The following is a 14,202-nucleotide window of genomic DNA, read 5'->3' as shown; positions in this document are numbered from 1 at the left end:
GAAGATTATACCCTAATTGCCCTAGTGTCAGCAGGCAGCCTCCTGCCAGCTGAGCCCTGGGACTGGCAGAAGTCCCTAGAGACCCTGGCTTCCCTATCTAAGGACACAGAGTCCAGCACTGGGGCCTGGGGACCAGCCATCATCTTCCACAGCAGCTGGCTCAACACAGGACTTCCATTTGGCGGCTTGTGGTCAGGACAGAGGGAGGGGCCTAGAGGTCGGATGGGCAGCTTCCAGCTCACATCTGTTCTGGGCTAGAGGAAGACAACTTAACAGGCAGGCAGAGCAGCCTGGACCAGGCCAGGCTACAGACCACAGGTACATGTAGCAGCAGCTTACTTTTCTTACTGTCTCTACCCTCACCACATTCCTTCACCTCTCTAGCCTGTTTTAGCAAGAGAAATCAGAGAGGCTCATGGTTAGAAAATGAGAAGAGAATCTCAAGTATAGGCCATCTCCACCCAAACCCTAGAGGGTTTTTCACCACAGAACCAATTACAAGAAAAGAGCCCAAGGAGAGTTGAGAGACATCACAAGCTGTAAAGATAGATGTGCTTAGTTTTCCGTTCTGAAGGTTCTAGATGGTGGTTAACCCTTAGACAACACTACAGCACTATAGTACTGTCCCTGGGTGCACATCCAACCCTGGTCCTCTATGGGCAGGTCCCTGCCATGAGGGACTTGCATATCCTGAAGTGTTATCATTAGGCTCAGACTAATGCTGGGACTATGTGTCCTGAAAGTTAGACAGCCCCCAGCTGTCTGATCTCCCATCCCGGCTTGGAGACCTTGGCTTTGTCATGCCTTGGTCTTGTCAAGTCACCCTGGGAGCCTTCCATTCCTATTCCATTTCTATTCGTGCTGTCATATGACCCTCACACACTGTCATCCCAGACATCCTCTTTTGGAGATCACCATGGGCTATGTCATTGTCTTCTTTAGCTTAACTAGCTTGTACCCCATAATACAGCACTGCCGAGAGGCAGGGTCTAATGGGAGATTTAATGGTCACAAGAGGGAGCCTTCATGAATGATGACTGACTTCTTGTGCAGCCGCACACACCTGTTTCCCCTCTGCTTTCCACCATAAGTTGAGCAGCGTGAGTCCCTCAGCAGAGGACCAGCAAGTGCAGGTGCCACACTCTTGGACATCTCAGCCTCCAGAACCATATGCTCAAATAAGCCCTTTCCTTTAGATATTCTCTTACAGCAATAGAAAGAGGACTAAGATAGAAGTCCAACTATAATAATAAGAACCTTGGCTGCAGATGCAGCTATAATACAACCACAGCTGATGTCAGGGGTCATCCTTAGAACCCTTCAACAAGAATTTAAAGTATGGGGCTATACGTAGGGTACTTAAAGGAGGGGAGACCCTAAGGAAGGTGCAGACAAGCTCAAGTCACCAAACCAAGATGACTTCTTGGAGGAGTGGGGGAGAGGCCTCAAACCCTCACTCACCCTATCTGAGAGCAGGGTGGTGTTTCAGATTCCAGCTAAGAGGTAGGGAGAAAGGTAACCCATGGTGAAAACTGAGGCACAGTCAGAGGATGAGGAGAAAGGCAGGCAGGATGGCCAAGAGCAGCTGTGCAAGAAGGCTCAGGCATGGGACAGGATACCATGTCACAGGAAACCTGGATGATCTGGTCTGGAGTTCACAGTGTCACCCAAATAACGAAAGATCTTTATGCAAGCGCACATACAACTGCCCCAATGTAAAGAGGGGCAGATACAGAAGAAGCCAATTGTCTCAGAGTGGCTGGGACCTAGGACTTCAATGAGGATGAGATAAGGAGCCAGGCAAGGGGCAAGGAAGAAGTCCCAGAGGAAGGTGGTGACAGCAGACACCAGCAAGTGCTCCAGAAAGATGGGGTTGACGCTGAAATTCTAAGAGAAGCATCTGACTTAAATGCATAGTAATCTGACACCCTTGAGGAGGGACCAGCATCAGCTCCTACTTATGTGAATGCCCAAGACCTGGAGCCCAGCAGCTGATCCCTCCCTTAATGGCTGTCTTGATCAAAATACACATGGCTCAGACAATAGGCTGCTTATAGGAGTGAGGGCCATCCTGGGCTGGGCTTAGGCAGAAAGAAAATGACACAGAAACATCTTGTGGACAGATTTAGAAGCAAGAGTATGGGGACACGCTAGAAGAGAACTATAACACTCATTGCCTATGAAAAAAACCTATCCATTATCTGAGGGAAATTCTATTACTTTTTCTCAAGATTAAAAACCAAACAAGACAATCATTAATTAGCAGTGACCAAGGGTAACCCCACCATTCCAGGGACTGGCAAGCCTCAGTTAGGAAGGCAGGAAAGAGGCTGGCCTTGGTCTTCATTACACAGATGTTCCTAAAATTCATTACACTGCACATAAAGAAAAACTAGAGGACTAAAGTGGAAGACGGATTGAGACATACCATAAAAACAAATAAAGCGGAGCTGAGATGACAGCCCAGCAAGTAACAGCATTGCCATCAAGTCTGATGACCTGTGTTTGATTCTTAGAACCCATATGATAGAAATAGGACTGACTCCCATAAGTTGTCCTCTGATCTTCAAGCACACAGGCATGACAGTGGTGTGTGTGTGTCTACAAAATTAGAACATGAAAAAAACATAAAGAGGAGATGGGTCAGTGGGTAAGAGTGCTTACCATGCAAGATTGGAGATCAGAGTTTGAATCCCCAACAACCCACATAAAAAGGCATGGCAATACATTCTGTAACCCCAATGATGGGTGGAAGTAGAATAAGGCAGAGGTAGAAGGGCCACTGTGGCTTGCTGACCACCAGCCTAGCTCCAGGTTCAGTGGGAGACCAAGGAATAAGGTGAGAAACAGGATACTCAGTGTCTTCCTCTGGCCTTGCACAAGTGCAGAGTTGTATACACCACACATATATTCCTCCTCCTTTCCTTCTTTCATACACACATATATATGTATATATATAAACTAATTATAAAAGACAGAAGCCCAATAAAGTGGCTAACGTACTGTTAAAATAGCATTGCATTGACAAAAGAAAAAATCACACAGTTCAATGGAACAGAACAGGGGATCCAGAAAGAGAGCCACGCAAATAGTATCAACTGATGTCTGACAAGGAGCAAAGGCAACTAGCCATGCCAAACCAACTGGTCGCTAGTACTCATACACAGCCCCAAACTCTTCATAAAAGTTCATTCAAGAGAGACCAGAGAGGGCTGGAGAGATGGCTCAGTGGTTAAGAGCATTGCCTGCTCTTCCAAAGGTCCTGAGTTCAATTCCTAGCAACCACATGGTGGCTCACAACCATCCGGAATGAGGTCTGGTGCCCTCTTCTGGCCTGCAGACATACACACAGACAGAATATTGTATACATAATAAATAAATAAATAAGTAAATAAATAAATAAAGGGTGAATGCTGGTCAAACATACGGAAAGATGAAGACACAGATGAACCTTATTGGTTCAAATTGTATGACATTCTGATAAAAAAATAGACAGATGTTAAAAAGATCAGTGATTGGCAGAAACTTGGCAGAAGTGAAGGTGAACTGCAAAGGATGCGTTTTTAAGGTAGTAAGTCATACTGTATGACACCGGAAGGATACACACACGATACTAAGAATCTGGTCAAAGCCAGAATACACACATACACACACACACACACACACACACACACGTTAGCTTTCTGAGGCAATGTCTCATGTACCGATGAATAAATCCGAATATATGCAAATATTTTTAAAAATTATATTGGGGATCCCAGGATGGAATGCAGAATGTGGACAAATAATCTAAATTGCAAATGAGGGGTGCAGAAATATCACGATGGGGTAAGTAACTGTGGGAAAAAGTGAAATCTGTAAAATTAAAGGCAAAAGTTGATGAAGTAGCCTAGTGGGGCACAAATGAACCATCTGGACACAGTGAACTAGGATCAACAGTTACAGTGTGACAGATGGTGGGTGCCAGGTGTCTCACTGCTGGAGTAGGAGGTCAGATAAGCAGGTGGTGAGAATGACCCACGTGCTGACAGATGAAGCTGGATGCAGTCGTATGAGCTCACACTGCAGACATGTGTGTACATGACTTAGGAGACACATTACTTGCTCTGCACCAGCCATACAATGAGTAGCTAGATCTTTGTTTCTAGTACCTCTCTCATCTAAAGCAACTAGAGATTTGTGGGAGAAATGCTCGTTCCAGGACTACACATAACTTTACGAGGGGCTAGAGAGATGGCTCAGTGGGTAAGGTTCCTGCTGCTCCTGTGAGGTCAAAGCAAAGGCACCTGTATAAAAGGCACCAGCACTAGGGAGGCAGAGACAGGAGGATGGTGGGGAGGGTCAGGAGAGAAAAATTCTGTTCCAAAAACTATGGTGGGAGCAACTGAAGAAAACATCCAACATGACCTCTGGCCTTTACACATATGTGAACCTGCATACTAACCTCCCCACTACACACACAAAATGCTTAATAACAAAAAAAAAGTCACAATAATAGAGTATGTCAGGATCATGGAAGGAAAAGCTAGAGAAATTTTTATCAGTCAAATTAAGTGTTATTACAAATCCAGAGAATAAAGTAAAAGGCCAACATATCTTATACACACAAAATAATAAAAGGGTGAGAGCAAAGGAGAAGTCTATGTAAAACTACCCAAACGTTCTGCTGACTTCCAAAGAACACTGGAAAAGAGGGACAGGAGCAGTTTTAATGCAGAGAAATCTATCAGGAGTAATACATGATTCACTGGCTCAGAATCTCACGTTGGTTTGTTTGTGGTTTTTCGGTCCACATTACCTGGTTTTGACAAGTGCATAAAATCATTTTTATACCCATCCAGTGTCACACAGAATCTTTTCACCATCTTGAAAAACAGTCCCTTGAACTTCACTCCCTGCCCAACCCTGAGTCTCCACCAGGTGATTACCGTCAACAACAGCCATGAAGAAGCAGACATGACATGCTGACGAGACTGTTCTATGAACTCGTAATTCAAACCTACTCAAAAAAAAAAGTCAAATAACAAATGTCACCAGTGACTTTCTACAAAACACCTGACCAATCTTCCTTAAAACTGTCAAAGTTACCAAAATTAAGGAAAGTCTGACAAACTGTCACACCTTCAAGTAGCCTGAGACTAAATGGTGACCAAATGTAATGTGATATCCCAGATGAGACCCTGGGTTAGAAGTAGGACACCAGGTAAAAGAAAGACAGCCTAGCTACAGCGCAGGCTTTACGACAGCTGAGATTGGTTCATTAACTTTAACAAATGTATCACAATGTACTACATGAATGAGAGGGACCAAAACTTTCTGTACTACCTGCAATTTTTCTATAAATCTAGAACGGTCCTAAAGTAATTTTTTTTTTGTTGTTTTTGTTATTTGAGAGGGTTTCTCTGTGTAGCCCTGGCTGTCCTGGAACTCACTCAGTAGACCAGGCTGGCCTTGAACTCAGAGATCCGCCTGTCTCTACCTCCGGAGTGTTGGGATTAAAGGCGTGCACCACCAGCGCCTAGTCGGTGATTTATTTTTTAATTAATGATAAAAAGGCAGCACACAGTTTGACAGAGCCAATGGCTAACACACAGAAACTCTGACACAGGACACTGGTTTTAACAAGGTGTGAGGGCTGGTGTGATGTGGCTTCATAGGCTGGCAGCTCTGGAGCCTCTGTCAGGTGGTGAGAGGCAGGAAGTGTCCAATCAGTGTGCAAGTGTGTTCTCATATGGCTCAGGTCTCACAGGTGCCCAGAGCTCTGTGTTCACTAGTGTTATTTCAGACAGGGTCTTAAGTTCGGTCTGGCCTTGAACTTGCATCTGGAGATAACTTTGATCTTTTTATCTTCCTGCCTCCACTTCACAAGAGCTGGGACTACAGGTACTCACCATCTCACACCTGTTTATCTGGCACTAAGGATCAAACCCAGGGACTCAGGCATGCTAGCCAAGCACTCTAACAACTTAGCTATATCTCTAACTCCTTCAGTGTTTTTTTTACAAATGAAATTACATACAGGCAAAGGCAAAATTCCCATTATTCTCATATCTTTTCTCCACATGCCAACTACTTTGGAACAAATAACTCTAGAAATCTCAATTGAGCCAAGGTAGAAAAAAAATGAAGTGCTGCTCAGACAGACATTTAGGAATTATTAGGTTTCAGTATGAAAACCCTGTAGGAAAATACTCCTTATTTTCTCAACAGAGCCACTGCTTCAGAAGTAACAGAGCAAGATGAGGCAGAGAGGCGAGACTGGGCGCAGCCAGAAACTGCATGTGCAGCAGGAGCAGGGATGGGTCGGCCCACTGCATCCTTCACCTTACTTTTGTTTTGCTTAAAACTAACTCCGCAGCCTGGCATGGTGGCACACACCTTTAATCCCAGCAAGAAGAAAGGAAAGGAAAGGAAAGGAAAGGAAAGGAAAGGAAAGGAAAGGAAAGGAAAGGAAAGGAAAGGAAAGGAAAGGAAAGGAAAGAAAAAAGGAAAGGAAAAAGGAAAGGAAAAAGGAAAGGAAAAAGGAAAGGAAAAAGGAAAGGAAAAAGGAAAGGAAAAAGGAAAGGAAAGGAAAGGGAGACTGTGACATACGCACCATGGTGCCCCCAGACCAGTGTCTGTCACGCACTCATGGGAGGAGGAACCAGCAAGGAGAAACAGCCACTGCTCCCTCAGTGCTCAGGTTCTATAACAGACTATGGCTGCTCTGCTCTATATTCTGAAGCTCCTAAAACACAATTTTAAACCAGTGATTTCTAAATAGTGAAGCAGCCCTCCACACCTGCTCTCTTCAATGCCACTGTCTACTTGAGCAAGGGGACACATGGCTTCAGGGAAGTTGAGGAGCCCTGGCCCTGAGCCTCCACCTCTGTCCACCTCCAGGCTTGGTCTAGAGAGGAAGGAAAGGAGCCACACTACCTTCAGTTTCAAGAGGGGGCTTGAGGAACAGCTTTGAACACTAAACCAGAAGGGGCCTGGAGCCCAAACCTAACCTATCTGAACTTCCATGATCATGAGTCTCTCTCACATGCTGCCATCACAACATGGCAGAGAATGCCAAGAAATGAAATCATTCTTTACCCTACATGCAGAACAGCCTGTCAATAAGTCCACATATGGGGGTGGGGGTGGGGGGACTGAATAGTGGGAGTGCTGTCCCAATTGGCAAGAACATATCTATTCTCCACAGTCAAATAAAGACCTAGGTCCCTAAGTGGACCCAACAGGAATGCCACATGAACCTGAGTCAGGGCTCTTGCTGAGGTGACTGCTCAGACCTAAGGGAAAGACAGTAACCATCCAAGTGTTCCTAGTGTGCCAGACTGTAATGACAGGCACCATCATTAAGTCACTAAGGCCTAGACAAAGGAGTGGCTCATTTAAGGCCATACAGTTCCTGAGAGCCCAGGCAGGGTCACAAAACACCCCTCCAGCATCACAGGACTAGGCACCACTTGCAAGTAGCCTCCTCTCTTGCTCAGGCTTCTCTGAGGCCTACTGACTCTCCTGAGAGCTGTAGGCTACCAGCGCTGGGCCTGGGCCTCCCTTTGGCGCCACCTGCTAAGCCTCAAAGTATGTTTGGCATCTCTGAAGACAGGCCTGCTCCATCACAGCTGTGCCAGCCCTGTGCCCAGTGGAAGGTAGCCAAGGCCACACCTCCACATGCTGGCAGGGCTGGCCTGGAGCAGCCATTCACATGCCTGGGGCAGATTCTCTGCCAGGTACAGGTGTCTAATTCCCGTGCCCCTCAGAACAGCAGGGTCTGATGTGGCAGTTAAAGACACTGTTAAAAGTAGAAGAGCGCGCCAGGCAGTGGTGGCACACACCTTTAATCCTAGCACTCGGGATGCAAAGACAGAGGGATCTCTGTGAGTTCAAGGCTAGCCTAGTCTACAGAACAAGTTCCCGGGCAGGCTCCAAAGCTACAAAGAAACTCTGTCTTGAAAAAACAAACAAAAAAGTAGAAGAGTCCTATCAAATTCCTTCATGACCCCCTGCCCAACATCTGGAGTTAGAAAGGTAGGCCCAGAAGAAGGGAGGTCACCCAGCGGTCACCAGGAGAAGCGGGACCACAAGGCCACTGTCTAGATGCCTATAGTTGCCTCTCTTCAACTGTCTCAAGGATTTGCAAGACTCTCAAGTCAATCGCCTTCACACAAACAGTAGATTTACTGACATCCTACCTGGCCCCACAAAACACATTTGTGGCTCCTGTGCCTGCCCCTAATATCTGTCTGCTCAAGAAATGGATAAAATGACAGTGTGAGGATATCAAGGAACAGGGGAACTCCTTACTCATTTAAAATGAAATCAGGACTTTCCCGGCTCTGGAAGCAAACACTCCAGGAGGCTGGGCCTCATTTTGGTAGGGCACCAATCTATACACCTTGAAGTACATCATTCGTCACTCCTGCCTCAAGTGGGCAAGCCCAAAGGACCTGCCAGAAAGTGTCTAAGCTTGAGAGGAGAATGGGACTTCCAAGAAGAAGGGAGAAGAAAACTGGGCGGTGGTGGCGCACGCCTTTAATCCCAGCACTCGGGAGGCAGAGGCAGGCGGATCTCTGTGAGTTTGAGACCAGCCTGGTCTACAAGAGCTAGTTCTGGGACAGGCACCAAAGCTACAGAGAAACCCTGTCTCGAAAAACCAAAAAAGAAAAGAAACTGGTAAGGCTTGACGTACAGGACAACCCTAGGAGGTGGCAAAGGGAGACATTCGAGCAAAGACAGACACAGGGAGGACCTACATGTACCACAGTGAGGAGTTTGAGGCCTGGATGAGGTGGAGCTAGGCTGACAAAGCATTTACTGGGTGCCAGGTACTGTGCCCAGCCTGGCGCTGGATTCCACCCACATGGGCATGATGATGCATAGAACTTAGCACCGCCAGAAGTGACAAGGGACAGCAGTGAGGGTGTGTCCAGGCCTGTTCTTGGGCCAAGCCCAGTGGAGCAGAAACTGCTTCTGGGACTCTCTCATGACAGAGATGGAGCACTTGAACTCAGCCCATTCACCTACAGTAACTACCCTCTCTGCCCCTCCAACATACCTGTATGCCCAAAGCTACAGCTAAGGACACAGCGAGCTGTTTCACGGCCACTCAGGAGCATGAATACCATGGGGCTGGAAAATTCTCTATCCTACCATGATAAATAAGGAAAGAAGGCACAACATGACTTGGGACAGATGTGTCTCTTACTGATTCATACACACACACATACACACACACACATACACACACACACACACCAAACAGCAAAATGGACCATGGAACATCCACTCTACTTTCTGCCTCAGTCAACACCCAGGCCATGGCTGTCAGCAGGACCTAGCCATTCACCCAGAAATAAAGACAGCAGGGCCAACACTGAGTCGGCTCACCTACCACAAGCCTCTCCTTAGCTCTGGTCATAAATTCTTTCACCACGGTCAGCCAGCTTCCTCACCTCAAAGACTTTCATCGTTAAATGCAGGCAGGAGTACAAGCAACTCAACCATGGCATGACTTTTTACTAACTAAACCTACCACAGCTAGAGGAACAAGCCATTAAAATGGTTCACCTCTCTATGGGAGAACTTCCCCCACTGTCTCCTTAAATCTTGATTTGTTTTTTAAATAGTAGTTAGTATCTTCATATACAATACTGACCTAAATTAAGGAGTTTGACAAGGGCCTGCTCTGGCATGGGTGTGAGGATCAGACACAATGTTGACAGGGGGCAAATTGGAACAAACTTCTTGCTAACACCCTCTAAAGCTGAGACACTCTTCTAGACTCTACTAGGAACTTCTGGAAGAAACCTTATGCCACCTTACCAAAGGGAGAGGAGCAGTCTGTCCAAGCCTATATAGCCCAGGTGGGGATGAGCCAAGGGGTGGCATTACGCTAAACAGATACCTGAAGATCACTAGAGTACAGATCACACCCCCTTCCTCATCTCCTAAAGCAGATAAAGACAAAGCTGTATGCATGCCATGGTTCTTCACCGACTGTGCAAGGAGCTGACAGATGGAAGTCATCTAGGTGGGGACCGGATAGGCCACCAACAGCCTGTTTTCACAGCAAATACTACTGAATGAAAGCTGTTCATTCAGAAGAGGATAGTGGGCTCCCAGGAAGTGGCATTCCACCAGAAGTGGGAAGGCAACCCAGGCATCTGCGCAAAGGGAGTGGCACTATAATTAACAGTTGCTACCTGCCTGGAGGTCCACAAAGGGGAGGGGAGCCCCAGACAGAAGACCAGATGTGGGATGAGAGCACACTCGCTCCGTGTTTTCACAGCGCCATCCTTCACCTGCCGCATCACTCGACCCCAAGGGAGGGGCGCCCGCTCTACTCTTGTCAGTCCACTGCCCGTGGAGCCTGGCCTCGGAAAGTTACTGAAGTCCTCTGACAGACAGTGGATTCGAGGTTCTGTGTGAGGACCCAATTCCTGCCCACCCAGAGAAGCAGTCACTTCTGGTACTCACCCAGCCCTGCTCTACCCCAATTTTAAAGACTCCCCAGAAGAGTAAGAGAAGCTCTGAAGCTCTGGAGTTCAGGGCTATCCAAGGCTGGCTGGGAGCAGAAGCACCAGAGGAGAGGAGCCTGTGACCAATATCCAAGGCCAGAACTGAGTCTGATAGGGAAAGAAGCGGTTCAGATGAGCCAACAAGCTACCTGCTTGACCCAATGCCAGGCCTTTCCTAATACTGAATACTAAGAGCAATACTTCTGGGTTGGCAAAGCTGCACCTCTATTTTGCAGAGGTGGAAGCTAAGGCTTAGGGAGAGCTTGTGCCCATGGCCTCATCATAAGCAGCAGGGAATGGTTGGTCCAAACTCAAGTGCATCCTTCTCCCAAAAAGCATTTCTCCAGAGTCTTCAGAACAAGTCAAGAGGATGGGAGACACTAACACTTAAATCATCCCTTAATAAAGCCTCCCCAGGTCCCTCTGACGCCCTTTCCCAAGCCCTTGGCTGGCTTGGGGAGTCTAATCTGTCTCCCCACAGTGGGATGACACAAAGCATGTTTCCTACAGAAGGAGCACAGACCACGGTGCCAGGCAGTACCCAAGAGGCAGAGCAAGCCAGGAAGTGGTCGATGAAAGCCGTGTATCCCAACGGTGGGAGCACCATTAATGAGATGAGAAAAATGAATGAGCCAGCGTTAAGTCACAGATGGGATGGATACCTGGAAATCCAGCCTGTCAAGGGCCACAGGCAACCAGGAGCCACGACTTACTCAGCCCTGTATCCATCCCTTTACAGCCGCAGGCAGTCATGAAAGTAGATGAAATGTAGAGGGGAAGTGATTTGCTTGAAGGTGACAAACAGTGGCCAACCAGACCCAGGCCCAGGCTCAGCCTTTCCCAGAGGGTCAACCTTGCATCGATAGCCTCAGCTGTAAGCGCATCATCTGCACACCCCCCACCTACACAGACACACCCAAGGCAACAACGACCACAGCAGAACGTCAGACGTTAACGAAAGGGCCACCAAGGCCTGCAGAGAAAACTAGCGGGTGCGTGGGGCTGCAGGGAGTCTGGACCCCTCAGTCGGGCATTGACATCCGGAGGAGGCCGAGCTCGTTCACTCCCCCCGCTCCCCACCCCACTGCCCTGGGCCGCAACTCTGAGTTCCGTGCCCCACCCCTGGTACCTCCCACTGCTGGGCAGGGTGACCTTAGCGCCCCAGGCGGGGGTCGCAGCCGGCCACTTACTTCTTTGAGCTGCTCCATCTCGCTGCGGATGGCCTCATAGTCCACCTCGAGCTCCTCGAACTGCAGCTTGAGCTGGTGCTTCTCCTCGAGCACTGCCAGCCCATACTCGGCCGCCTGGATCTTCTCACGCGTGGTCTCGGCCAGTTCGTGGGACAGCCGCTTCACCTCGGCGCGCAGCCACTCGGGCTGTGCCTCCATCACGAGATGTGCGTACTCCTCCTCCTCCGACGGCGCGGACATGGTGGCCGCGCGCCGAGGCCGGCTCCCACCTTGGCTCCCACAAGCCGGGCCCTCTTAGCTGCCGCCGCCGCCGCCCAGCCCCGACGGCCGCCCGCGCCGCCGCACTGCTCCTCCCTGACGCGCGGGGAACACTGGGGGCTGCAGTCCCACTGCGCATGGACTACACAACCCGTAGTCCCTTACACCCGCCTGCTCTGCGGCTGTGATTGGTCTAAATACCAAGGGGGCGGGGCCCTAGCAAGATGCAAGCCTACGTCTCTTTAGCATTGTGGGAGATGTAGTCCTGCTTCGCCCTCACGCCTTGGCCCGTTGTGCGCCGCGCCCGGTTGGCTCCAGTCGGTGATTGGCCGGCGCCGCTGACGTGACAGAAGTAGGGGTGCCAACGACCCGAGTCCAGGGACCCTGCAGCTACCCGGAGAACCTCCAGCCTCGCCCTCCCTGCCTTTGTAGAATAAGGAGAGCCGAGCTGTGAATACCACGAGTAAGATTCGTGTCCTACAACGTCAGAGCATCGCTTGTGAGACTGTGGCGCGCACTCTGTGCGGGATTTGAATGACTTGTGGCGCGCCACGGGCACTGCCAAAACAACCCGACGATAGGGAGTCAGGGGGAGCCCAAACCCGGACACTACTTCCTCTTGTCCCACAGTCCGTTAGGGTATTCTTTCATGAAACTGCAGGCACTTCTGTGAGCACAGCGTCATACATGTGTTTAAAAGTTGCCTATCCCCGGTTTTCAGCGTGACAAATTATTTCAAGTATAGCTGTACTCTTCATTATAAGTCTAAATAAAACTTACCCCCCTCCCATAGTGGTTTGTATATAATACGCTTGTTCTCTCTCACTGCCCCCGCCCCGCAAGCACCACACCCTACAGCTGCCGACCACCATTAAACACATAGAGGTCAGCTGAAGAGATGGCTCAGGGGATAAAGCGCTTGCTGAGCAAGCGCGAGGATCTAAATTTGCATTCCCAGAGCCCACATAAAGCACAGTCTATAATCCCAATGTTCCCCTGGCAAGATGGGAGGTGGAGGCTGGAGAACCCTCTGAAGCTAGCCTGGCGTATGAAAAGAAATAAAACAAAGATAACCCTGTCTCAAACAAGATGGAAGGCAAAAACTGACAACTGAATGTTATCTTCTGACTCGCATCTGCATGTGGGGTCCTTGTTCACACACAGGAACACGAATCCACTTCATACACACACAAAGATTAAAAGAAAACCTAGGCTCAATGCAAGAGTTGTCTAGTAAATAGATTGGACAGGGTGGGACACACCTTTAATCTCAACACTTAGGCAGTTTTAGGAGGATCTCTGTGAATTTAAGGCCAACCTAGTCTACACAGCAAATTCCAGGACAGTCAGGGCTACATAGGAGAGACCCTGTTTCAAAGACAAAAAGAGTTTGTAAATAAAGTGTGTCATGCCCCCTTTGCTTTTAGCCAACCACCTGGTTGTCTGGGACAGTCTTGGCTCTACACTGAAAGGTTCACCACCTATCAGGTCCCTGTAAACTGTTCACATAAGGAACTAGAAAGAACAGATCTTGCTCCAAAAAGCACAGAGCTCTACAGTAGCTCTGCCTACCTGGGCTGACCTGACTGGGAACCTCCCCCACCCCGACCCACATCTGTCTATGAGGCAAGTGTGAGGAGGAGTGGGAGAGCCAGGAGCCTCTGGTGCAGAAACTTTGAACTTGAAGACAAGGTGATGGCAGAGATGTTGAGATACAGAGGATGGGTCGCAACCATGATGTCCTAAAGCAGGGACAATGCTGACCAGCAAGGTTAGGGCGAAGAGGAAGTATTCTAGGATCCAGTTTGCCATTGGTAGGGGTGGGGGAACCAGGAAATACTTCCCTAAGGAGATAGCAGCAGGGAGAGATTCAGAGGACTTAGGGAACCAGCAAAATCAATAGATGAATCTCCCTAGCCCCAGATGATGGGACACCTCTTGAGGTCTCCCAGGGTCACAAAATATGCCAAGTTTTGACCTGCATCAGCTCACTCAGAGCTCTTAAAACTCCAGTTCACACCATCTGTTTTATGAATGGGGAAACTGAGGTCCAGTTCACATCATCTGTTTATAAATGAGGAAACTGAGGTCCATTACCAAATTCTAGGTATTGTCCTTGACTTCCCACCCCCTCATTTACTCATACTTCCAGCAAAGGTAACACCCTGTGTGATGGCACCCATAAGTACTCATGAGTACTGGCACTATTAAGAGATTTGGCTTTGTTCGAGTAGGTGTGGCCTTGT

At 48.6% G+C, this 14,202-nt stretch overlaps 1 protein-coding gene across 2 annotated transcripts in view; it reads right to left on the bottom strand.

Annotated features, from left to right (window-relative positions):
• Bicd2 (BICD cargo adaptor 2) overlaps positions 1-12,047 on the bottom strand; it is a 47,742-nt gene extending 35,695 nt beyond the window's left edge. For both annotated transcript variants that reach the window (XM_057787337.1, XM_057787338.1), the window contains exon 1: positions 11,699-12,047. In XM_057787337.1, the coding sequence (XP_057643320.1) occupies positions 11,699-11,938 (240 nt within the window). In that variant the 5' untranslated portion in view covers positions 11,939-12,047. The remainder of the gene's footprint in view (positions 1-11,698) is intronic.
• Between the last annotated feature and the right edge of the window lie 2,155 nt (positions 12,048-14,202).

This window comes from Chionomys nivalis, chromosome 13, assembly GCF_950005125.1.
Source record: "Chionomys nivalis chromosome 13, mChiNiv1.1, whole genome shotgun sequence".
Taxonomy (NCBI): domain Eukaryota; kingdom Metazoa; phylum Chordata; class Mammalia; order Rodentia; family Cricetidae; genus Chionomys; species Chionomys nivalis.
The sequence above is the reverse complement of the archived record's forward strand: the minus strand, read 5'-3'. Positions and strand labels throughout refer to the sequence as shown.